The sequence below is a fragment of the Lagopus leucura genome, unplaced genomic scaffold (assembly GCF_019238085.1).
Source record: "Lagopus leucura isolate 7727_CA_CO unplaced genomic scaffold, USGS_WTPT01 Super-Scaffold_73, whole genome shotgun sequence".
Classification (NCBI taxonomy): Eukaryota; Metazoa; Chordata; class Aves; order Galliformes; family Phasianidae; genus Lagopus; species Lagopus leucura.
In genome coordinates this window covers 58,647,200-58,673,825 of record NW_024962252.1, presented here as the reverse complement: position 1 = coordinate 58,673,825, position 26,626 = coordinate 58,647,200, and the positions used below count along the sequence as shown (strand labels likewise).

The 26,626-nt window shown below is 39.8% G+C and overlaps 1 protein-coding gene across 1 annotated transcript in view; it reads left to right on the top strand.

Annotated features, from left to right (window-relative positions):
* AGPAT4 (1-acylglycerol-3-phosphate O-acyltransferase 4) overlaps positions 1–26,626 on the top strand; it is a 69,365-nt gene that overhangs the window by 4,533 nt on the left and 38,206 nt on the right. The window contains exon 2 of the mRNA XM_042894409.1: positions 10,150–10,380. Within this exon, the coding sequence (XP_042750343.1) occupies positions 10,203–10,380 (178 nt within the window). The 5' untranslated portion in view covers positions 10,150–10,202. The remainder of the gene's footprint in view (positions 1–10,149; positions 10,381–26,626) is intronic.

Sequence of the window (26,626 nt, the reverse complement as noted above, 5' to 3'; positions counted from 1 at the left end):
TGGAAGTCTACGGTGGCTTTGACTAGCTGTAACTTTAAGTGCTGAGAATACATTGATTAATTATATGACACTTGGCAGTTTCTGGGGGATAATGTTTTCCAAATAACAAGAACGAGCAAAGCTTGTCGAGAGATTTCTTTTGGCTTCAGCAGGATTTGAATGAGGACCAAAATGAAACTTCCCTTTATTATTGGACTCGATAAAGCCCATGTCTGTGATAAAGGCTTTTATTCTCTGAAGTTCTCTGATTATATCAGTTTTCTAGGGGACTGATGACAGGCAGAGGATGAGGAGTCTGGTTAAGTTCTGAGTTCACTGTGTAGCAAAACAGTTATGAAGCATATGTCTTTGAGGCAGAGATAAGTGAAAACTGATGTAGAGCATGACCACTGAAGCATGCATAAAAAGCAGTCACCATTATTTATTTGTTGTTTTGTTGTGTTGGTCTTCTTTTTTTTTTTTTTTTTTTTAACCTGGGATCTGAATGTCTGATTGCTTGGTGTGGAGGTGCAGCTGAGCCTTTTGCTGACGCTAGAATATTTTTTTCTTGGGAGGGGAACATGCAAAAAAAAAAGAAAATCTCAGCTGTAAGACCCAAGTGTTTCTAAGTATTGGGTGTTACCTCTGTGAGGTAGAAGTTGCTTTTCTTGGAACAGTGCATCTGGATGCTTCCCTGCTGCATGCATGGAAAATACAATAAAGAAGTATTTTCCTGTGCTTGGTATGGGTTACATCTTGTGCATGCATCGCCATTTCAGTTGTAGTATGTGATTTTCATAAAGGAGAAATTCATATTCTTCAGTGTTACGTGCTAGCATACAGCCACATTTAATTAATACTTGGAGGTGAACAAAGATAAGTCCTCTTAAACAGAAGATTCCCTTTTTTTTTTAGCGTTTCTTCAGTATTCAAAGAGCATATTAATGAATACTTTCTCATATTAATTAAAAACATGCAAATGGATTAGTTGAAAGATCCAGTTCTTCAAAATCACTGTTAGAAAAAGAAAAAAAACCAGCCAACCTAACAGCTCACTGAAGTTGTAATCAGGTGGATGGCACTTTCCATTTCCAGCACTCCTAATTGCATCTTGTGATTTGTCCTGGATGTTTTTGGATCCCCTCACAAAAGAGGTCTGAGCTATTCCCTCATAGCCCTGCGAGGAGGAAGCACAGTGGGTGCTGCGAGAGGGGGAGAAGGTGGTGCTCTCTAGCTTTAATTTCTTCTTGGATACAAACAGTGACAGAGATTTGCGTTTGTTGTGTGTGTGTGTGCACAATGCTATCAATTTGGTATGAAAGATGTACCTTCTAGTTTATGGTACAGCTCCATCTAAATTGCTATATACTTGATTCCTGTTTCTTGAGGAACAGAAAAAATGGAGGGAAAATAGAGGCCATTAGGTGAGTACACACATCCTAGTTTGAGCAGTCTGCATTTATACTTTTTACAGTATCTTTTGCTCTGAAGATCCCAGGCATGTTGGGTGCATCCTTTTCCTCTCTGTCATGCATACCTGGCCTGTCAGAAACTGTTGAAGGGAAGCTGGAGCACAGGAAAGAAGGCAATTATAGGAGGATGGACCCTGGAAACCTGGCAGGTCATGGTTCTGAAGTTGGTTCTGCCATGTGACTGTCAGGCTTTGCAATAGCCTTGTGAGCTCCCAGTGTCTAAGATGAGAGTAGCAAGGTAGATCTTGTCAGGCCTGCTGAATAACTGGAGTTATTCCTGGACCCATCCGCTCCTTCCACCTGAAATGAGTAACAAAAATCTGCAGTATTTTCTAATCCTATTAGTAAGGAATTTGATCTTCAGTATGTACAAATGGAGTTGCTCCAAGTCCATTGTGAGTGGACACAGAACTTCTCTGCCTGCATAAAACAGTGTGTTAGTGGTGTCTGCTGCTGACCTGAAGTTAAAGGTAGTAATTTTGTGGTCTTCTTAATTACCTAACTAGGGGTAAGAACTGGAATATTAAAGCTTTAAACTAATGGTGTGAACTGTGTTTCATTGGTGCCTTGCACCTAAAGCTGGTTTGGATGCAGGGCAAGGATTTCGTCTCTCTAGAGCATAGGCAGTTCCTGTACCTCGCACTAGCCCTTGTGGTGTTGTGAATGTGATTTACAGTCCTTTGAAAAGACAGCAGTGATCAGTGTTAGGCAAGGAAAAAAATCGTGAGTCTTCATAGAAGAGGTTTCCCATGAAGAGTGGTCCCAGCACTTTTTTTTAAGTTAACCCTGGTTTAATGCAAGCTACTGAATGCGCCTTTGTCTGTTGTCTCCAGCCGCCACCATCCCACTTCTTCTAGCTCTTTTAAAAAACTTTTTTATAATAAGCATTGTAGAACTTGCTAGCTACTCTTGTGCTGGATCTATTCCTGAAACACAGAGCTTGTGAAGTGTGCCCTTGATGCTGGGTGAGTGCCACGATGCAAGTGGCAACATTCTGCTCTCCTGGCCCTCCCATTTTCTTAATTTTTAATTTGTTAGTTTTCTGTGCATGTAAGCAGTGTTATGGGTCTGACCACTGAGATATTTCCCACAGGCTGTGTGCTGTCCCTCAGATAGGGAATTGCCTCATGTGCCTCATACAGCACCTTGAGTGTTCTGTGCAAGTTCATTAATTAGGACAAAAGCATATGTACATGCATATTTATATATATAAAATATATTAATAGATACACTATGTCTATATACATAGTATATATGAGAGAAGGATGGGTTTGCTGCAGACATTCAGATCCTCTCGTTTGAGCCTCTGGTACTTTGGCAGGAAGCTGATCACTCACCAAAGTGTGTTAGTAGAAGTGTGTTTTGAGGGTTTTGCGTATTTATTTGTTTTTGCAGGAGGAGAGTGCCAGCTAACAATAATACACGGTCCTAGTTACCTTTGACTAAGCACTTAATGTTGCCTATGGTGACTCACGATTGAGTATGGTGTTGGCCGCAAGTACGTGATACAGATACTTGTTCTGGACTCTGTGTGTTGTTCACCTCAGATACATCTGAGGAACTATCCAGGTCACTTACATCTGTCACACAGTCTAATTCACACCCTGCCTAGATTCTTACGTATTTTCTTGTAAGATTGTGTTTATTGTTTAGTTCTGCTCTCTTGCTCGATTCCTAAATTTGGCCAGTGTTTACATTGCCTTGTTGTCGGGACACGTAGCTTGTTGGATTGGTGGATGTAGAGAAAGTAAGAGGAATCAGGGGAACTTTGTGGTATACAGAACTGAACTCTGATAGAGTCCTTCAGCTCTTAAGTATCTTCATGCAGCTCGCTCTTTTAGTTTTTCCCGAGGAAACAGCAGATAGTTGTGATTTTGAGAAATATGTATTTTGTAAAGTATTAAAATCCAGGAGCTTGGGTGGGAAACTGCTGAAGAGCAATTCTTGGCATACAGGAAAAGAAGCAGCTTGCCTTCTACTGCCGTTTTTGTGGATGTCCTATCCTGCACCCCAGATGACTGCTGTGCTTCACCCAGCCACATTTTTTTGAGAATTTCTTTAGAGGCTTGGAGAAGAAGTGCTTAACTTCAAGGAGTTTACCCTTATCAAATAAATGCTTCCCTCAACATCAAGCTCTGCTGACCCTATTTTTCCTTATCTCAGCACCCCCAGGAGTTCTAGATTGCCTAACTTCAGATTTAAGCCCAGGTCCCTTTGGTGCCCTCTTTCAGCTTCCTCCTCCCTGAATATTTAATTCTCCTGGAAGAAGAAGCAAGATTGAGCTGCTGTTCACCTAAACTTGGCAGTAGCTCTCTGTCTTGCCCTCCCTTTTCTGCACTGTGCATGCCTCTCCCAAATAGCCAGCGTCCCCTTGTATGATTCCTTTCCATGCAGTAAGGGGGCAAGCCCTGAGGCTGTCAAGGCAAACTGCAGTGTTTTACAAGCAGACAATATGCAAGCAGGGATAAAGAACTCATATTCTGGCAGGCTTGAAGGGCTGGCATGGCTGTCTTGCCCTGACATTAGTTGACAGCAGGAAGAAAATAGAAAGGGGGGAAAAGCCTGGGTTACTTTTGTTTCTTTAGTTTGGACTCTGTTATGCTAATTGTCTCTGTGCTTAATAGAAGATAAATTAAAAATTCAGTTTTATAGTATGTTGACTTCACAGTGATGGCTAAAGTCCACCACACTGCTCATTCACTCCCCCTTCTGAAAGCAGTGAGGGAGAAAATAGGATGCAAAGAGGTTCAAGGGTTGAGATGAGGGCAAGGAGATCATTCAGCTGTTACTGTCATGGAGTAAACAGACTCAGTATAGGGTGATTAATATAATTTATTACCTAACTGACTAGAGCAGTGTGAACTGAAAGTGAATTAAAGACTTCTCCCTCCCTGCCCTCCATCTGTCTCCCCCCATTCACCCTCTTCTACCTCTTCCCTCTGAGCAGTACAGGGGAACAGGGATTGGGGGGCTGTGGTCAATCAGTAAAGTTCTGTCTCTGCCACTCCCACAGGCTGCAGCTTTCCAAGCGCAGCCTCAACGCAGCTCTATACCGCAGGGCATATCCTTCAGGACTGCAATGGTCTCCACGGGCTTCAACCTGGGGCTCTCCATGGGCTGCAGTTCCTTTAGGCCTTATCTACTGCTGCACTGCAGGCTCCTCTGTGGCTGCATGTGGAGATCTGCTCTGCATGGTGCCCATAGGCTGCTCCACCGTGGGTACTTCTGTGCTCTGCTCACAGAGGCCTCCCCACCACTGCCAAAATCTTGCTGCGTGAAGCCAATACATATGTCAAGTCTCTAAGCTGGAAATCCTGTAACTTGCTGGTAGATAATATTCATTCTTCAGCCTTTAAAACAGCCAAATGGAGTGATTTCTCCTTTGCAGCTGTGCAGGTTACAAAACAAGCAGTTTAGGAACATGTGACCTCTAAGGAAAGCTGAAAAGCTTTCTGGAGTTCCTGTAAGTGTAGGGAAAAGGTGTTAGATATGCTGAAATGTTTCCCCACTCTGAGACTTTCGGAAGAGGTGATACTTTGGTAGTTGCCTTTGGGGGAGGGGGAGAAGCGATTCAAACCTTGATTAAGCATGAGGCACATAGGTAACTCTTCAGACTCTTTTTTTTTGCCATGGCATGTATAGATGCATACCCCTTGAACGCAAATACACCTGTGGACACAGCCTTGCTGTTTGCTGACTTTTGATGCTCACTGACAGGAGGAGCACAAGGGCTTCCTGTGGCTGCCTTGCCTATACATTCCATATACAGAAACAGTGCTCAGATGAACTCTGATATGAAATACAATGCCACTATCTCTGCTGTTCTGATGGCAATTGAAAGGCACTTAGAGGCCGTTCAGAAACTGCTGTAATTTGACCTGTGCTTACTCTTCTCTATCCGAGAATCTGATTTAGACAAGAAAATACAAGAATAGGCGTCATCATTGTATGCTTGTTTTTCCTTAACTTGCAGCAGAGCATTAAGTTTTAAGTGTTAGCACTTTATCAAACAGTAGACATGGGCAAAAACCTTTGTGTGGGCTTGAAATACGCTTTTCTGAAAAGAACCATTTCCAATGCTGTCCTGCCGATAGTTGTAAGTATATACAATATTAGCTTAGCCCAGATGCCAGTGTGAATAAATTTTGAACAAGGTGGGTGACAGTTCTCAGCTTGTTCTCATGCTTTCTGTGAAAGTGCAAACAGTTTCGTTCTTTAAGATGAGCCCTAGTTGTAGTTTGAAATCTCTTGCAGACTTTGAAGCACTATGCGGTGTTCTTAACTGACAGCAGCCTCTGCCAGAAGAGAGATGTTCACCTTGTTTATCACTAGTGTGATGTCTTGTCTTTTCTGTTTCCTTCTGACCATTTTTTTCCAAGCAGAAGGGAATGGAGAGACTAGTTGAAGTAGAAGACATAGTGGACCTTGCTGAAGAATGGAACTAGGGGAAGAATTGGAGAGAATGAGTGATCATGGAATCTTCTTTTAAACCTAATTCATGACCTTTTAATCACATGAATAGATGCTTGTTGACTTGTTCCCAAGACAGACATTTGAGGTTTGAGTCTTTTGTTTTGTATCCACCTGAAAACTGTTATTAAAGAACATTCCTATCTGTTTTTGATGCACTGGCTGGCCATTTTCTTCTAACTTATTTTAAGGGGTGTCTGATAGAAGAGAGCTTCTTGGCAGCAATCTGATCTTAATAGCTTCTGAGAAAATGCATCAATTGCCCCTTTTGTTTTATAGAAGATTGATGTAATTTTCAGCTATTATCTATAAGGAAATCAGTGTAGTTTATTAAGCTAGCATCATGGATTAAGAATTAAAGAGCTCATCCTTTTATCACTTAGACCAGTGTGACACTGATGTTACCCATGAGGAGCTTGAGTAAGGCTGAGCACATGGGAACTCTGTGAACTCTTTCTCTGAACTCTTAGAAAGCAAGCTTTTAGATCTCTGTCAAGATCAGGCTTGATTCTTGAAAATTAATTTTCAGCTACTATATAGCCTGTGCAAAGAATGAGCTGCTTTTCTTGGAGTATGAGTAATGGAAATAGTCCTGTCATATTGAAACAAATCTTATAAAACACTGAGCTAGCGCTATGTAGGAAAAATAAATTTCATTTAATCAGAGGAGAAAACTAATCTCTAGTCACATTTGCTTCTCAGAAAACTAAAATACCAGCAATGTCTCTAATGTCGTCTTCTTTTCTGGCAAGTTAGATTACGTTCATTTCAGTGGTACTGCTTAAGTAGTTTTAGTTTGCTAAAACATTTCATGGAAGCTTTACAGAATTGAAATGTCATGTCTGAAGTATGAAAATGAGGAAGAAATGAGTTTTAAATATTCCACCGTGGCTTCATCAAACAATAAGGCAGAAGATGCATTTTATCACAGTCAGCTCATCAATGTCTCTTTTAATTCTGTGAAGCTTTTTTTATAGACTTAACATGAAGTAAATGATGCACATAAAATATAAGATTTTAATGTAGTTTAACCACTGTTGCAGGGATAAAAGCAAACTGATGTACTAGCATTCTGGTGAGTTCTTCTTCCTCACTGACTCTGTCAGTCAACTGCTTTTCCTCTTCTAAATACTGTCAATCAACTGCTTACTACTGAAGAATTTTGTTGATCTTATCAAATAGTGAGTTTCCAGGTCTCCACTGTAAGTAGGCCATGCTTTCATGGGTGGTTCTTTGGATACGTTCTCTTCTGATCTTTGTGAATTAAACAGGCTAACTAGCACAAAAAGCTTTTGATCAGTTTTAACCAAGGACAGTAGGATAAAACAAATCATTGTAGTTTCAGGCATTTTGCAGTCTTTTAAACCATCCATTTGTAAGCCACTGTTTTCTTTAAATCTAACAGTTTTATTTAAATGATCTAATCCTGATACTCAATAAAGTAATATAGTCTGAACTAGAGATTTTTTTTTTATTTATTTTTCACTGTATATTTATTCAAAACATTGTTTTACTACTGTTAATTTTTTCCCTCTATTAGGTATTTGATTCTATCCTGATAGTGTGAGACAAGGGCTCCAGGATGAATCATTACAATGATTCCTACTAGACAACGTTTCTCATTCTATTTAACTTTCAGCAAAAACAAGGTGTTCAGGCAAAGCCATGCTAATAAATCGCCTGCCATCCAAAGAAGCATATCTGTAGCACACAGTTGGTCAAAGCTTGAAAAGTTTTTTACAAGTATAATGACAGTGCTTACTACTACAACGTACACAGGCCTGCTCTGCAGTTCTGAGCTACAGATGGTGTCTGCTTTGATATTGAATAGTACGGCAAGATAAAGGGAACGGTGTCTGTAATACACAAAGGACACATTTTAACTACTAATAATAGGTTTGGGACTGCCATAAACACTTTATATAAATTGTCCTACAGCACAGATTCTCTTTCTTAATTTTTGCTTCATCTTCCTTGCGGTTGAAAACCTGGCTGAATATCTTCCTGTTGCTTTGTAGCAGTTCTTGTGTGTAAGCATATTTTTGTAGTAAGCATAGTCAGCAAGGACAGTAAAACAAATGTTTCAGGACACTGATTTAGACTCACTGCTTCACATAATGCAGTCTTCTATAAACTAGAAGGATGGGCATTAAGATTTTTTTATCAGTTAATTCCCTGGGCTGCTGACAGCTGCTGTTTTGTTGTTGCCTGTGATTGGCATAGTTGGAAATATTGTCTCAGGGCTTCCTTCCTGGACAAACTCCCCTGTGCCTCACAAGGAGAAATGGTTTAGGAAGGGAGCAGCGTGGCAGCACCTCCTCCTTAACCACATTCGAAAGACTAGGGTATTGATTACTGAGAGATCATGTCTTAGTGTTTTTTCTCCTAGCAAGTGAGCCAAGAGTTGGTGGTAGCGATGGCTGCAGAGGTTCAGTATGGTTTTTGACAGGCTGGTATGCTTGGAAAGAAGACATTTCCTCTGGATTCTCAGCTGCTAGGGTTGGATCGTTCATTTCCAAAATTGTACAGACCTTTTGAAGTAACCTAAGAGCCAGTTTTCTGGAAACACTGCTGGGTCAGGGGTTAGTGCTGCTGTTGATGTTTCCTTTCTGGGTTTATGGAGAACAACTGTTAGAATTACAGTGTCAAGGAATAATTGAACAAATTGTATATATTGTGCATAGTCAAGCTTTTGTTCTTCTGCCAAAACCAACTGGTATTTGGATGGAACGAGGGAACAAGCTAGTAAAGCCGGAAACTGCTGCTACCTCTTGGTTTGGGAGCATGGTTGGAACAGCACAGAAGAAAGCAAAAATTCTAACTTAAAGCTGCAAACCTTGTATTTATTTTCAATAGACAAGAATGAAGTGGGTGTGCACAGAAGCTTTTGTTTGTTTGTGACAACTTTATGTGAATGAAATGAGTCATTCTCTTCTGCCGTGGGGCAGAAAACTTCTGGATTTTTATCCTCTTCTGATAACACTGGAGTCTTAGTCTGTGTGCATACTGAGGAATACTGCTCCAAATCAATAGAGTTACTCCTGTGCCTATCATTAGTGTACGTCTCTGTTTTCTGGAGTGGAAACACACACATAGTGGTGTATGTGCATTTAAAGACCCTTTCTTGATTATGCATGGGATATAACTAAGAAAAGCGACACCATGAAGTATATTTCAATTTTTATTTATTTATGTTTAGTTTAAAACTGTGCATGTGATAAAGAATTACTCTGGGTTGCGCTGAAGTCATGGAACCTCTGATACATTGGATGTTTTTCCTAAATCAAGTAAAAGAAGAAAACTATGTTCTTCCCCCTGCTAGTACTGTACACTTGTAATTAAGCTTCCTGGTTTGCCAGTTTCCTTTAAATAAGGTTGGACAGAAATCTCACAGTATCAATCATTAGACAAACGTGGCTTAAAAAAATAAAAGCCAGCAGTGTTTTGGACTTCTGTATGTATACACAAGTAAAGCAAACCTTTCAGTAAAGTTATCTGAAAGTAAATAGTCCCAAATAGAGTGAAAGTTGGAAACACCTTTTTAGAGTGTTGCATTGAATAGCCATGTGAGGTTACCTAGACTCACACATACACAAAATTGTTTATAAAAACACGGAAGGTAATGTGGGCCCCTCTTGTTTGTGTGAAATGTATGGAATAGTCCTGAAAGGGAAATAAATTTCAGGTTAAAAAAATAGCAAATGTTGAAGAGAGGCCATGGGTCCATAATAAAGAAGTATCCTGTGGGTGTGATAAAAGTCCCAGCAGTTCTTTGGGTAAAGTATCATTAACACTAGCAAGCCTTTGTTGAAACGGCACGCTTTGAGACTTGCAAATTTTGGAGCTGCTCTTAAATATAGCAGAGGCCACAGCATGTGTCTTGTAAAGTACTGGCAATTCAAAATGTAAGTGGATGTTTTGCTCATTTTTTAGCGGTGAAGGCCTGAAAGTGGAGCATTACACTGCATGGAATGGAGTCGCATGCTCTTGTGTCTTGTACAATTAGAATTGAAATGTGAAAATTTGTTTCCAAAGCCAAATGTGAATTGATACAGTAATATGATGTTCTCTTTCCATGCTTACTCTTGCAAGTATTTTAATCAGGCCTTATTCTAAATAAAGACATTAAGTTTCATTCAGATATTTAAATGTACAGTATGACATCTGTATTAATCTGTTTGTGGAAACAAATGCACTCTGTAACTGCTGATACTATTTGATTTTGCAGGTTGTCTTCTGAATTTTGTGTCTGAAGGTACCCTCTTGCTTTCTCAGCAAATCATGGACATCGTTGGCTTTCTGAAGTCTCAGTTCATTTGCCACCTGCTGATCTGCTACATATTTATAGTGTCAGGACTGATCATTAACTTCATTCAACTCTTTACACTTATACTTTGGCCAATCAACAAGCAACTGTTCAGGAGGATCAACTGCAGGCTGGCTTACTGCATTTCAAGCCGTAAGATTTTGTTTTTGTTTTGTTTTAAGCTGTTTTCATATTTTGTCTTGAGGGAATTGTTTAAAAAAAAAAATCTGAAATGGTTGTCAAAGTAACACATATAAAGATCATTACTGCTTCCTACAGCGCTTGCGTTTGTGTGGAGAGGTGTTTGCATTGTTGGAATGTACTGTTCTGCTGAAATGTTTTGTTCTTTGATATTGGGATACTTGCTTGACTCAGAATAATGAAGAAAGACTGCCTCTCATTTGACTATCCATCATGTTTCATTAAGCCAAATGAGAAATATTGAGCAAATAACAGCATAACTCAGTGACATGTACTGTTTGTAGGTTTGCATTGCTAACAAGTCATTTCCAATAGCACTTTCAATCTCTTTATTGTGCGTGATTTTGTTTTTGATCTTTGTAAAACTTACATATGTGAATGCTATTTAGAAATAGGAAATAATTTTAAAAAAAAAGAACAGTGATTCAATGTTGATTTCTTAAGCCACTTGTAAACTGTTTGCTTGAATAAGCGTTTCAGGCCTTAAGCTGCATCTCAGTGTACTCAGTATAAGCATGTAGTTCACAACGTACGGTACAACAGGTAGCCTCTAAGTTTTGAAAGAAATGGGAGTCTCTAGAGGAGTAGGTAGCATATGCTCAGGATATAAACTGTAGAAAGACCAAATCTGTGCAGCTGCTGAGAGTCGTGACAGCTCACTGACTGTTGACTAATCGTTCCAGTACGAAGACTGAGATCTGTATCCTTTTATATTCTCTTCTTATATTAACTTCTCTGTTAATAAGAAGTGGCTAGAATCTCCACCCATCAGCAGTGGATTATCAGAGCATCTCAGTGATATCACTATGCTTATAGACTTGTTTCCGAAGAGCTATGGCTCCAGCAATGATTTATTGTAACGTCTGTCTTCAACATAATAACTATCAACTTACAGCAGGGTGCAATCTCACCAGAAGCTGTTAACAAATACAGAAGTGTCCCTTGTCTAGTAGTTATGTATGCTGTTAAATGTGTCTGTGTTCCAGAGGAACTGATCCAGGCCTTTCTGAAACTTGAAATTGGATTCTAAAACAAACTGTTAAAAATTGCATGCTTTATGAGGCTCCCTAAATATGATCTGAATATAATGTTACTGTCAATGGGAGTAAGTTATGGGTGGTTTCATATGAAGAAAACAGCTATCCAAGATAACGAGTAAGAGCTGTGTTGCAGGAGTATAGCAAAATGGTTTCCTCCACGCTACTTAGTCACTACTAGGAACCTGAGAAGGAGGAAGCATTGTTAATGATCGTAATTAACCACTTAAGGGAGAAATCTGCCACATATCTCGAGCTGGAGGCTGTTGGAGATTATTTGTCTCTCATCAGTGAGTCTGCCATTCAACTTGTCAAGGCATTACTTTTCAAACAGACTTTTGATTCAGATTTCAAAGCTGCATCAGGACCTATGAGCCCAAATAAATTGCAGGTACTGTTTTAGTATTTCTATGATAAAGAGACAATTGTCATAAAGGAATTTCACATTTGTTGTCCATGTGTATGTCCCTGAAGTAGTGAGTTTGCAAGTAGTATTTGTTCTGATGTATAAACAGTGCCATGAATGTGGCCAAATTTTTACTTTTTTTCTGGTGGCACAGAATATGTTTGAAGCCATGGAATGTAGGAAACAGCATGTGTAAATTTTCCTTTAGGGCAAAGGCAGGTTTTTATAGCTATATTATTTTTAATGCAGTACCTTCTGCCCCATTTAGCCATTTGGCTACTTGATGGAGAGACATCAGACTTGCGAGTCTTCAGGCTGAAGCCTTTAGCTGCCCTCAGCATAGTGTCATCTGTATCTGAGGCCAGTCACTATGTAAATACGAGCATGTAATACTGCATGCTTGCCCTTGGTTGGGAGGATGGCTTTTTATTCAGGGTTGTTAATCTAGTCTTCAGTCTTCACTGAAACAGGTTGTGTTGTGAGATTTTTGCCTCATCATGCTCAGAATAGACTAGCTTAAGGATAAAGACAGTTATTCGAGCTGTACAGCACAGCTTTGCAAACTGGCAAATGATTCACCTTTATCTGAGTGATGTTTGAAAAGGGGAATGTGACACATCATTAAAATAGGTATTTGAAAGAGCTGCAGTAGATCAGTTAGTCAAAACTGATGTGTTTTTGTACTAGTGTATGTGTAATATAATGACTTTCGTGGGGCATTGGTGTGCTGATGGACACGTAACATAAGCAAAAAGTATTTGAGATTCTGAAACTTAGCCATGGAGAACATACAGACTCCTATGCATTGCAGTGGGGGTATGCATCACATTGCCTTCAGTGGCTGTTCAATCCTGAATCAGTAAGTTAACCTAACTGTTGGAGCTGGAAGAGAGCATTTCACCCTTGACACCATGCCCTTGGGAAAGTATTCTTGTATTTTGAACAGTGGTGAAGTTTTCTTCTATCCCTTTTCTTCCTTTCTCATTTCTACTATGGGAATGTACTAATCTCATTTGTGCAAGTGCAATGTCTGCTATCATACTGTATACAGGAAATTAGTCTGTTCTTCTGGTGAATGCCTTTTCCTCACTACGGTAGTTCGGCCTGAGTTGGAGATGCTTGCGTATCTGCTTATCTGAATTAAGTCAGACTAGCTCAAATAAGTGTATTCATGCTGTAAGAAGGCCACATGGAATAACTGTGGTTTGATAGTTGGAGACATAGCTGTGTGAGCTGCTGCTTCTCCACTGTGAATATGACCATATCATACTGACTAACAACCCAGCAGGCTACTGTGATATAGTATAAACTACTGCTTATTGATTAAAGTTAGAAAAGAAGTAAAAACTTGGTATCCAGTTTGAATTTATAGTATTTATTACTTGGTAATTTATTACTTGGTATCCAGTTTGAATTTATTGTATGTATAGAAAGGATTTACTAGAGCAGCAACTTGGTTTTAATGGAAGGGAACAGAACTGCACACAGTTGACTCCATTACTGAAGGTGTCTTCAAAACAATTGTGAATTGTGACTTGGTCAGACAAGGAGAGTTTAGCTTCTGTTCTGACCTAATTTATTATGTTTTAGAGATGGGGATACTTTCTGACACCACTATTATTGGCATCAATATACTGAAAAATATTGGTTCTGTTAAATAGGCTGTGGTTTTTTGGTGGGGTTGGTTGGTTTGTTTTGAAGTGGCATTTTATGAAATTGGAACTGGTGAAAAGTTCTTAATTGCACATTGGAAGCTTTGTTCGGTCTCCTTGCTCTTCAAATGGTGACTGTTCATCAGACTGTAATTTAGGTTGCTTTTAGAAGTCCAAGTTACTTTATGTGTTTTACTGCAAATAAACTCTCTTTTTTTATCCATTAACTCCTTTGACAACTATCTGCAAGGGAGTGGTTAGCTGTAGTCTTCTTTACCCTGTATGCCTCAGTGCATACAGGGGAATGTTAGTTGCCGAGAGTGGATAAGTTCAGCTAGCCAAGAGGAAAACTTATTTATTCTTTTGTCAGTGTTGCACTTGAGAAGTGCCAAGAGTTGCACAACTTCTGTTATATTTCAAATGTAAGAAAAATGAAGACCTTTAGGCTTAGAACTTTCAGTCAGTGTTTTCTAGCTCCCAGTGTGTATTCACTGACTGATTCAATTATCTGTTAACCCCCTTTTGTAAAGTGTCAGCACTGGTAAGTTCTTCCTGATACTGAACTCTGCAAAGTGCAGCTCTAGTGGGGAAATCAAACACTGCAAACCTGTGCAGGATGGTAGTAAGTTTTAAAAATAAGTGCATTTGGAAAATGGTGTTGGAATGCAGGTTAGGCAAGCAATCAGTATTTTTTTCTATTTTTAAATAATTTAGGGGCACTTTGTCCTCAGTCTCTTCTTCCAAAAAATGGAGAGCTAAGGACTATGCTGAGGAAGAAAGTGCGGAACGCATCACAGTTCTTGCTGATGCTTGTAGTTAAATTGGGAGAGATGAGAATACATTTGCCTCCTTGTTATCTGGGGAAAACAAACCACGCACAGCTCTTCTGCACTAGCAGAAGAGAACTGTGAAGTTGGCCAAGCTTGTCGAGAGAGCAGGTTATCTTGGCTATAGTGCTATGTGTGCACATGGCTGTGCAGCTTGTGGAGGCAGTGGGAGAATGACTTGTATATCCAGTACTAGTCTGTGTTTCATAGGCTGATGCAGTGCTACTGCCGGGTGAGCAGAGTATGCTGGGCACCTGCTGGCTGCATGGGACATAACTGCTGAGTGCTGAGACTGAGACATACACGTTGGATGAATGGCTTCTTTAAAGGTGTTGGATGTGCTTATTAAGGAACGTATTTGGCTGTGAGTGAAGCAGTGGTTGATAACTTGTCCTCTTGCTGCCTCTGTCTTGGTGGAAAATTAGCTTCTCCTTCTATTGAGAAGCAGCCTGTGCTCCTCACTTGAATGGCTAACTGGCCTTCCACTGACTCTCAGCCCAAGACGAACTTTGCACTGCATAAACAGAAGATCTGCCAATGAGAGTATGACTGTGTGGAAGGATGCATAAGGGTTTTAAAAACAATTGTCTTTGCTTCTAATTTGCCTTTATAAATTAATTATAGTAGTACTAATAGCTGTTCTTGTGCTTTGAAAGGGATGTTATTACACCTCTGGGTAAAGTTACAGTGTGTTGGCTGCAGTTTGTAAATCCCTCTGAGGGGAAGGCCCTTCTTTGCATGCAAATGGGCACCCCCTGATGCCTGCTTACCGACTGCAGAGAAAACGAGATGGAAATTGATTCTTCTTATAACTGAGCTTTCTAGAAACAAAATCAGGTGAAACCAAGAACTGCTTCAGGCTCATCATCTTAGCTGATTGTTATGAAACAGTGAAATTAATTCCTCCCACATACAGCTGTAAGCATCACAGTACAAGAAATGGGCATCCAGATGAGGATGTGTGATAGTACCGAGGCCATGTTAATCCTCAATTTTTTATTTGATGGCATGCATTCCCAGTGCCCACATAAAGGCCTGGACGCAGTACTCCAGATGGGGCCTCACAAGAGCCGAGTAGAGGGGGACAATCACTTCCCTCTCCCTGCTGGCCACCCCTTTTTTAATCCAGAGCACAGATGGCTTTCCAGGCTGCAAGCACACACTGCTGGCTCATGTCCAGCTTCTCGTTCACCAGGACCCCCAAGTCCTTCTCTGCAGGGATGCTCTCAAGAAGAACTTCCCCCAGTTTGTATAAACACCTGGGATTGCCCTGACCCACGTGTAGCACCCTGCACTTGGCCTTATTGAACCTCATTAGGAGGATGAGTGGGCTGGATGATCTTAGAGGTCTATTCCAACCTTCGTAGTTCTATGATCCAAGTCACAGCACAGAATGAGGAATTAATGTTTACAAGTTGCTTGAGTTGTTGCCTTACTAAGGGTGAATATTACACATGTCTTGTCTTGGGGTTTGCTGTCAGTTGGCTACATCTCTTACTTTTCTGCTCCCTTTTGAGCAGTGTGCAGCACTAGAAGCACATACCACGGTGTTTCTCCCTCTCTCAAAAGCATTAAAATCACATAGGAACATATTTTGGAGTAGATTTTTAGACTCTTTGTACATCAAGGATTTCAGCAGCTGGTGCAGTGATGTCTTACTCATTTTGTGCAGGAATTTTTTGAAACTAGTGGGAAACAGTATTTCCTTTCAGCAGTTGTTTGAGGTCTTTCATTGTGATTCTTGAATGGAAAGAGCTTCTGATTGCACATGCTTGGTACTCCTCCATGACAAGATAGTTTGTGACTTGTTTGCAAACATGTTAAATCTTCTTACTTGTGGATTATGTTGTTTTCTCACTTCAGAGACTGTTGTTAAGGTAGCAAGGTCTTGTTGGGCATTCTAAATGTGTGTTGCTGAATATCCTACATCCGTCTTGTAGAAATTTTTTCTTAAACATGCATTTTTCAACATAGTATTCAGAATTCTGAACACTTTAATGCTGGAAAAAGAGGGAAATGAAAGTGTATGCAAGACAGTTCTTTAGTCTGCTTGGGCTTGGGAGAGGCAGTTATTATTTTGCCAGACCCATTTTGGTCCTTGCTGAAACAATGTTCAAAGCAAAATGAGAAACCACAAAGAGAGAGATAATAAAGATTACTCTATAATTGTTTGTGGGTAGGTTGTTTTATTCTTCTGTTAGCCCACTTTTATTGATACTCTTAAGTTGTATGCTCTTTCTGTACTCAGACTACATTAGGGTGCCAAAAGCAAACATTTGTGTTATCTCATGGTGTTGAAGGGGAAATTGCACTTCAGTATGATTATTCTTCAGTTCTTTTATTTGAAATTTGATTTAGAAATGCTATATTGCACCTATGAGTGTAGAGTTTTCACTGAAGGTTAAAACACAGGTGAGTACCCTGATACGTGAGTTTTTTTCCCCATTCTACACAGATTTCTCACTGCTTATTGCTACTTATGACCAAAATTCCAGGAATCAGTATGTACTTCTAATGAACAATTTGGATGAATGAATCTGCTGCTTGAGGTAGGTAAGACAATAGAGTGATTGTATGGGCTTAATTTTTGCCTGTCACTTCTAAAACAACTTACCCTGGTTTTTGGGAAAATGTGGGAGATCTGCAGCTGTGAGGCTTTTGACAGTAGCTCTTCTTGATATTGCTTTGCTACTTTATAGTAGCACCTTTCCTGTACTGTCCTTAAATGCTGTGGAAAATCTCTTATTGGATTTTTTTTCTTTCTTAAAGCAAACAAACTCACAGTGTTCTCTGACATTTTCCAGACCTTTTCCCTAGCTCAAATAGGGTCTTAACCAAAGATGTGCAATGTACTAATGCTGTACAGTTTGCTGAAGGTTCTATATAGGCAATCTAGCTATAGAAAACTTTAAACCCTTCAAATTTGAACCATTTTAATGGGGTTTATCTGACCTTGCTTTTTGCAGTGCTGTTTTTCATACGAATGACAGGATATATTAACCCTTCAGTATTCAGAGTTCTTTTACTGATTGAATTTGGTTATTTTTCCAGAAACTGAATGCAAACTGATTTTCTCTGTTGAATTTTTATGAAGAAGTTTTCCTAACCACAAAAATATATCAATGTTTTATTAATTGTACACGTATTGCCTTTTTGTTCTTATAAAGAAGGAAGGAGTTACACAGGCAAAATAACTGTGATATTTCTTTAGTTTTCATGTGTTCCTTGCTTATCTAAAGTTTAAAATTGAGACCATGGTACATTTTTCTTTTATTAGGAGACTACTTGTTCAATATATTTCTAAATGCTAAGAGTTCAGATTTTTTCTGGATGAATTTAAGCTTTCTATGGAGTTTGTCTTCCTTGTGTATTCGTAGGCTCTGACTCAGTGTTAGAATCTTCATTAATTCATGCCTAAAATTTAAGGTTTCCTAATTGGTGATTTCCTTGCAAGTGATGTCTTGGGAGTATCCCAAACCTTGTGGGTAATACTGTAGGACTTAGTGACTTAGACCTAATGTTTGGTGCTACGGGATGTGAAGGCCATATAAAGAAGTAACTGAAAAGTTCTTTGTTGGAAAGATGTAAATTGAATCTTCTTTAAGAGTAGTGGTATGCTAGGTTCTTCAGTTTTGTAGGATATTGGAGTGCCATGATAATCTTTAGAACTGTTTTTCAAATGTTGCTCCTCTGAACACTGTGAGAAGGCTGAAAGTACTGTTGAATATTTTGACTTAGATTGAATGGAATGTAATGTCATTGCTGACCTTCATAAATCATTAAAAGTCAGGATACATGACTCTGTGCTTTGTTTCTAGCTCATGTCCTTGACTTGTTGGTATGGGAAAGTCCAGTAGTCATAATCCCATTTTCAAATGAAGAAGACCAAAAGGGAGATAGGAAGCTTGTCTGCCATCATATATGCACAGTCTATTGTACGTGGATGCTTTTGGTGTAGGACAGCTTTCTTGAAATATGAAAAGAAAACTTCAGTAGGAAAAAAAATAGAATGGGATCAGCTTGGACAGTTTGCTAAACTGCAGTGCTGCAATTGGAAGGTCATTCCTACTTCCCTCTTTGATGCCTTATTAAGTTAACAGCAAGGAATTGCATGCTGGCCTTTGGAGGCAGCTCTGGTGATTGTCTGCTTGATTGTTATCTGCACTGACTGGTCCTGTTGCCACGAGGAACTGCTGGTTTGTTGAAACATAGGAGTACTGCTAAATTCCTTGGGGAGGAAGGATAAGAGGAGTCCTCAAATGTGAGACAAATCTCTTTGACACGTGGCTGTTAAATAATTAATTTCCCCAGAGGGTTTGAAAAGAGCATTTCAAAACAGTGACTACTGAAGTTCTGCCTATGTGTTAGAGCCATTGTACTTGCCAGGCTGGCTTTGTTCCACACGCACAGAACTTGGAGAGAAGAAGCTGTTTTGTGGGCAGCTTGTCTGGGGATAAAAGATAGAAAAAAGCTGTGAAATGAGATGTGTGAAGTGTGCAGCTGTTTTTTCCATAGGAGAGGGTTGCTTTTAACTTTCAACGTGGAGATGGTTTAAAAGGAATAGTAACTAAAGAAGTGAACAGCATTTGTTTCTGTATTTCTCCATCTCTCTAGCTCTGGGTTATACTAGAATAGGGAGCACTAGTTGAAACCTCCTGTTTCAAAAACCCATATGCAGACTTAACATTTCTTCTTCATGTGAAGGAAAAATGTGGTTTATGTTTTGTGGACCAGAGGAGAGAATCCATTTGATCAAACCTGAACGATGCACGTTTTGAATGGGAGGGAAATGCAGGAGTGAGAGATGGGGAAGCTGGCATGAAGTAGTGATGAGTCAGCACACAGTGGTTTGGGCCAGGGGTCAGGACAGGGTCTGGGCCAGGGCTGGCTTGTGGCCGCAGCAGAGCTGTTAGCTCAAGTACCAGAGGCATGCCTTGAGGTACAAAGGTTCCGTCCTCTTAATCACTAAGTTCTCACTGCCTGTTGTATGCAGTACCCCTGTGAACATCTGAAATACTCTGTAACTTCCAGGATTCTTTGAAAGCTTGTGCACTTAAGGCCTTTCATTAAATGTGGTTCTGATTTGGGTTCCCAAAGCAATTATAGCCTGGCTGCATTTCAGCAATGCAGGTGTGGCCGTAATAAATCATCTGTAGATTTGGACCTAGTTCAGTATGTTTCATCTGAGAAAATGTTGATGCTCCTACAAAGAGCATGAAACACTTTTATCAATAAAACTCTTTTCTTCATTCTGTAAGAACATGAAATGGATCACATTCAGGGAGCTGAGGCAAAGAAAGCACCAGAACTGCAGTTTGTAATGTCTACCATCAAAATTTCAGCCAGGAAACATCCACAGTGGTTGGAAACATCCAACAGTGATGTCAAGTATTTTTCACTTATTACGTTAGCCAATTTCTGCATATGTATGTGTAGTAGGTTTTAATTCAGTGACTAATCAAGCATTGAGATCAAATTGCCAAGAAGAACAAACCACAGATAAAGCTCTAGCTTTGTAATAAGTGCAAAGAGCCTTTCCCTTATTTAGGGTTACTCAATTTGCTGTAGCAGTGACTAAACCAAAGTTGAAGATTATTTTTATACCAATTTAAGAAAGTGTCATTGTATATTAAATAATAAATTACAAAAAAAAAAAAAAAAAAAAAAAAGTGGGGGAGGAGAGTGTATCATCAGTCTTGAGGAAAAAGTATTTAGTTAAGACTAATGCAAAATTCACATTTGGGCTTACAATTGCACTTGTAGTTTGTAAACTACAAATTACAAAACTAGATGTGGGTAGGATTGGATTTATTTATTTTTCAATTTGATTTTTAACTTCACATCTAATGCATCATCCTGTCTCCAAATCTATAATCTTAATCTTAAAAGTTAGATTGGCAAATTACTGAGCGTGTTGGCAGAAGGGGGGTCGTTATCGTTTTAAACTGGTGGTTTGGTTTGTACATGTTCCAAAATATGCATTTATGAACTGTTCCTTTTAGCGTATTACTCTTTGCCAGTCACTGGCTATCTCAGCACAGAGCAGGTCTTTGAGCAGCTATCGTTGTGCTCTGCTTACAGCAGCCTGTGTGTGAAATACCTTCCCACCTGCTCTCCTAAAGACTCCTTCTTTGCAGCACATACAGTGTGCTGCCTTTGCTCTATTCCCTCCTGTGTATCTTCCTGTGAGAGAAGGTGTATGTCTTGCATAAAGTTCATAAAAGTAGTCTTCATTTAAGAACTTCAAGATCTGTTTTTGTTTTATTTATGCACTGTGTCAAGGAGTAATTTGATGTGCTGCAAAACCTGGATTTTCAGAATTTTAGGATGACTTCATTCTTGTGGAAACCTCCAAGCGGGCATCATCTAACAGGACCAAGCTTCTGGAGGAGGCTTTGTATGCTATCTGACTCGAGTGTTGTATTCTGTCCCTGTTCTGTGTTTTCACAAGCTTTCTGGGCACACCCTTAGCAGTCAGAAAGAAATAAGGAATGATAATCACAGCAACTCAAGTCATGAGTGATTTCTGTCCTTCAAATGAACTTGCTGATGTTGCTTCTTCCAGTGCTATCAGCCTATGCTGCAACTGGAAAAGGATCTGAACCGGTGAAAGTTGCAGTTTTCAAAAAGCAGGCCCGTAATGAGAGAGGACTGGAGCACTCCTACCTGCTTCCTCTCCTTGATTCTGTTGTGGTGCAAGCTATTTTAAGTACATGGAAGAAGCGGTGTAGGTACCGGTCTTATTTGCCGAAGCTTTCAAATAAGATCATTAAATTCATATGGTAAACAATGTTTATTTGCACTGACTTCTGGCTTTCCAGCTTTGTAGAAGCTTCTATAGTATTTTGCAGACTTTAGAGAAGGTCTAAATGGCTTGTATGGAACCTTGGAGACCTCAGGCGCAGTGCCAGCTCGCAACCCTTGCAACCTAACATCTGCAGCCTGCCACTTGTGGATCCGATGCAGCAGCCAACTGCTACTACTAGGGGGCTACTACTGTGTCTCTTAGCTTCAAGTGGCTTAACACCTGTGAGAATCCTGAGGTATTTTATATTGTTTCTTTGATCGTGTTTTGCTAGAAATAATTGTGATAAAGTCTAAGAGAAATGCTGCAGGGTGTGCACATCCAATTTGATGATACTCCTCTGCTCCCAACATGTGCACACCATGTTTGCATGGTAGGTCTTAATTTTGCTACTTCTGTGAAAAGTGAGACCTTCCTCCTGTATCTACTTGAAATTGCGTGTCTGGCTGCTACTTTTCATTTGCAAAGCATTTAGTAAGAAAATGCCTTGGTTGCCAGAGAGGAACAACTCTGCTTTTTGTAACTGATGAAGCCTATTTTTCTGGTAATGGAATAGAAGAGCATGAGCCTTGAGCCTATTGATTATGTTGACCACATCAGCTAAACATGTGTTGCAAGGAATGCTATTCTGTGCAAATAATTCCAAGAATATGGCAGTAGCCATTCAAAAGGAAAAAGCTAGTGTACTTAAAAAATAGCACGTCTGTGTGTCACAACTGTACTAGTTGGACTACAGAGCAGAAAGCTAGTAAAGCTTCTTTTGCAGGCACCCTTTCAGTTCGAGCAGATGACAAATTGGTGGAACCTTCACATCCTCTCCTGCTGGAGCAAACAAGCTGCCAGCTTTCTGAGCAGGCCTGAATGCACGTAGATTCTTCTAACTTTCTTCCTGCAATTAAGCTTGAGGAGGTGTTAGAGTAAGCACAATCAAACTGTGAATGTTATCTGAGAGGCACAGGTGATCCTTACCTATGGTGTTATATTACTGAGTTTTTGGGAGCACATCTGTCTTAACTGAATGTAGTATTTCTGATATGTACTGCATTATTTCTTTCTTTGTTTTAAGAAGTATTTCTTATGTATTTATCTATTTGGATAACTTCAGCTTGAAGAGTTAAACTCTATGCTCCATGCAAGTGTCACAGCTTTATGAGTATTTGATGGGTATATTTGATCTGTTGTGCTTTATTTTTAATTCATGAAAGCCATTTGTTTGACTTGTAGTTTGTGACCTTATTGTCCCTTTGAGGCACACTTGGTGAAAGTCACTGTTAAGAATTCAGAAACTAAAATAAGCATCAGGAGACATAGCTCTTTTCTCTCAACACGTGATGAGATGCTGCAAGATTACAGGCAGAGACAGAGAATTCAGGGAATGCAAGTGAAAAATGAGTAATGGTTTTGTTCTGAACAATGTTCTCAAAGTGATAGAGGTTCAGTGGCTATTTGCCATTAAATTAATGCTGAAGTAACTGCAGTGGTACAATATAGGTACTAAGTCAACTTGTTTCCAGTTCTGAAATTCAGACAGATTTGTTTTTCATAGGAAGACTTATGTACAAGTTATCTGCCTTAACTCCTAAAAATATGTTGTTTTAGCATATTACTTCTGGTAATAAGTGGCTATTTCTTCAGAAGCACACTCATTATCTGAAATCAAAAGTAAGTGGAAATATGAATGGAACCTTGGCTGTCACTACCATGGTTTTCTTGTTCTGCTGTTTTGTGCAGACTTTAATTCTTTCAGTTCTTACAGCTCTAGGAAATGTAGCTATTCCTAACTAGAGGGTTTAAATTACTTTTTGCTCGGTTTCCTAATTGAATTCTCTGATTCTCCTAATTTGTGCTAAAGATTACTTTCTATTGCAACTGATAATCTCTTTTATCATCAATCATTTTTCTCAGAGATTAATTCCCATCCCTTTTTATCAGGAGCTGGATGGAAGTGAAGGTTAAACATGTTGAAGATGCGAATCTAGAGTAATGAGAGCAATAGGATTTTCTCTCTTGATGTGCTTTCTTGTTCTGAACTAAGTTTTTATTTGATTTGAAACTTGGTCTGTGTAGAAATGAAGACTTTTGTTACAACAGATGCTAGAAGGAGAGATTTGTGAAAATAGCTTCCACTCCTACGTGCATTAAACACACAAAATTCACTTGAGTCACATAAGTTTTCTAATTGTTATATGATTTAATTAGTACTTCCAAACAATGCATATAGCAAAAAAAAGAAAAAAAAAAAAAGTCACAGGAATGTGTGAGCTTTTCTGGGTCCTAAGAATGGACACTGACCATAGCCCTCTAATTAAGGAAATGCTAATGATTCATTATGTCAAAGAATTCAGCTGTGATTGAGTAAATAATAGGGAAGATTAAGACATCCACTAAATAATTCATGTTTACTTTTTTTGCATGCTCAGATTTTGAGATCTTTATCCTGGAGGGTGATTCTTGACTGAGAACTCTCTTAGGCTGACACCTCCCTCCTTAAGCCAGAAGGCTTTGCCTGAGAGATGCTGGCTTCCTCCTCATCTGTGGTGGCATAGCTTTGCAGTGATGGAAGACAGGAGGTATTGGTGTATAGTGCAGTCTGTTTGGAAAATACTGCACTTCTTTTATACTGTTAGGAAATAGGAATATCAGTTAAAGGAACTAGAGTAAGCTTGAGAATATACAGATATCTGTGCTTCCAGTCATTTTACACAGCTGTTCTTGTGACAGTGGTATTTAGCTTAAATTTCTTTCTTTCCCCACTGCTAGCCTCCCAACATCCTTCAGTGATATTTGTGAGGGCAACCCAATCCTCTTCCTGCATGTTTTTTGATAGCTTAAGTGAGCCAAGCTGTTCTGGTTTCCTGTCATCGTGGTAGCCCTGGTCTACATCTGCTCTGTTTCAAGTCTTATTTCCTGAGCATGAATGTCTGTTACTGATGTGCGGGCCCAGAGATGATCTGACTATTGCAAGGAGCCATTCCTTTTCTCTCCAGGAAAGAACATCATAATGACATCTTTTTTTTCCTTCTTAGAGCTGCATAATAGGAGTAGACCAGAGCATAAGCTAATGTTCCCAGACCCTTCTGTCTTGCATCATTTCTGTTTTATTAGTTCTGCAAGGCTTGTTCTATCAAAATTAATGCAGTTTCTGTTACCTTGCCTCTCAAAGTTATCTGATTTGTAAAGTGTGTTCTGATTTTATGTCACTGATACAACTTATTAATTTGTATTGAATACTTTAGTATCCCATGTCAGAAATGTTTCATGGAGATCCTTCTTTACCTAGGTTGAGTAAAAGGCAACAACAGATAGTTCACAGAATCACCAAGATTGGAAAAGACCTTCAAGATCATCCAGTCCAACCATCCACCTATCACCAATAATACTCACTAAACCGTGCTCCTCAACACAAAATCCAAATGTTCCTTGAACGTCTCCAGAGTCGGTGACTCCACCACCTCCTTGGGCAGCCCATTCCACTGCCTGACCACACTTTCAGAGAAGTAGCATTTCCTAACGTCCAGCCTAAATCTCCCCTGGCGCAGCTTGAAGCTGTTCCCTCTAGTTCTACCGCTAGTTACACGAGAGAAGAGGCTGACCCCCAGCTCACTACAGCCTCCCTTCAGGTAGTTATAGAGAGTAATAAGGTCTCCCCTGAGCCTCCTCTTCTCCAGACTGAACAATCCCAGCTCCTTCAGCCACTCCTCATAAGGTCTGTGTTCCAGACTTCTCACCAGCTTTGTTGCCCTTCTTTATACCTGCTCCAGGTCCTCAATACCTCTCTTGCAGTGAGGGGAAACTCACAGGGGATTTGCACGTTTTGGCGTGGTTCTCCTTTACAGCATTGTACTAATCTTCAACATCTCTTTGATTTTATGGCAGTTTCTTTTACCATACCATATGAATGGCTCAGTGTAGCCTGGATGTGTTGGGCTTGGTGTATCTCTTTTGTTTGTAGAACGAGAATTATCAGGTAATGTCATATAAACCTGCTTCTGATTATGGTGAGTGGTCAAAGCAAGTCCTGGGGATTTGATGATCAGAAGGCTGGAGCACCTCTCCTATGAAGAAAAGTTGAGGGAACTGGGCTTATTTAGCTTAGAGAAGGCTCCGGGGGGACCTCGTTGTGGCCTTATAATACTTGAAGGGAGTGTATAAACAGGAGGGGGAACAGCTGTTTACAAGGGTGGATAGTAGTAGGACAAAGGGGAATGGTTTTAAACTGAGACAGGGGAGTTTTAGGTTAGATATTAGGAGGAAGTTTTTCACTGAGAGGGTGATGATGCACTGAAACAGGTTGCCCAAGGAGGTTGTGGATGCCCCATTCCTGGAGGCATTCAAGGCCAGGCTGGATGTGGCTCCGGGTGACCCTGTCCATGGAAGGGGGGTTGAAAGTAGATGATCTTTATAGTTCTTTTCAACCCAGGCCATTTTATGATTCTATGATTTAGCACAATGAAATTTTGAAGTCTTGCCCCCTTATGTAGGAGTTGTTAGCCCTACAGAGAACCTAAGGAAATGATCTGAGGAAGAGGAGATGCTTTGACATCTTATGTTGTCTTTGCATGGTTAACAGTAGGCCAGACTTCTTCCCAATGAACTGCTTGGGGTTACTTGTGAGCTAGATTTGGTAGCCTTTGGGCTTTGCTTTGGGCTGTCACCTCCCTCCAGGTGTTAACTAATTCCAGTGAAGAGCTGAGCAGTGACATAGTTGTTTTAAATGTGATGGTCATGTTGTACAAGTCTTAACAGTGAAAATATTTACTAAAAACAGCTAAGTGGGAACGTGTAGCTTAAATTTAAGATACACTGGCTTAAAGATTGTAAGGCCTAGGAAAAAGAAAAAAAATATTTTCAGTGTGTTTATTCAAACAGGAAGTCGCTTTAAAGAAAATGTTGAAAAAAGGCTGGTGTTCATTTTGCACAGAAACTTGCAGTGAGTGGCTTGCTACCATTTCTGATTTACTAAGCAGTTCTCCTACGGTGGTGTTCCTATATGCAATATTAGAGAGGCAGTGGTGTTTTGGACAATAGGAAACCATGTCCATAAGAGATGCGACTGCCTGGTTTCATGTCTATACAAAGCAGATGTTGGTGTCATGGAAACTTGCCAAGCTGCATGTTGTTTTTCACTGTTGGTTAGTACTAACTCCTTTGATCATCACATACTTTGTTGACCTCAGTTACTTGTGGCAAAAAAAAAAAAAAGCACACGGTCTTTGCTGAAATATAAGATTGGTGAAGAAAACTCTGCATTAAAGGAACTTCCTGCAAGCAAATGCTGAAATAAATGAGTCTCTCTGCTTGAATATATGAAAGGACTGGACTGCATTTATCTTTTGCCTTGAAAGCACATCCAGTAATTTACTGTGGTGGGTGGGGAATTAAATCATCATTTCTGGATTCCTCTGTTGGTGATTTCTGGCCCTAAAAGCACAGCCATGCAAGTCTTTGAAATGTTATTCAAGGGAGTTGCT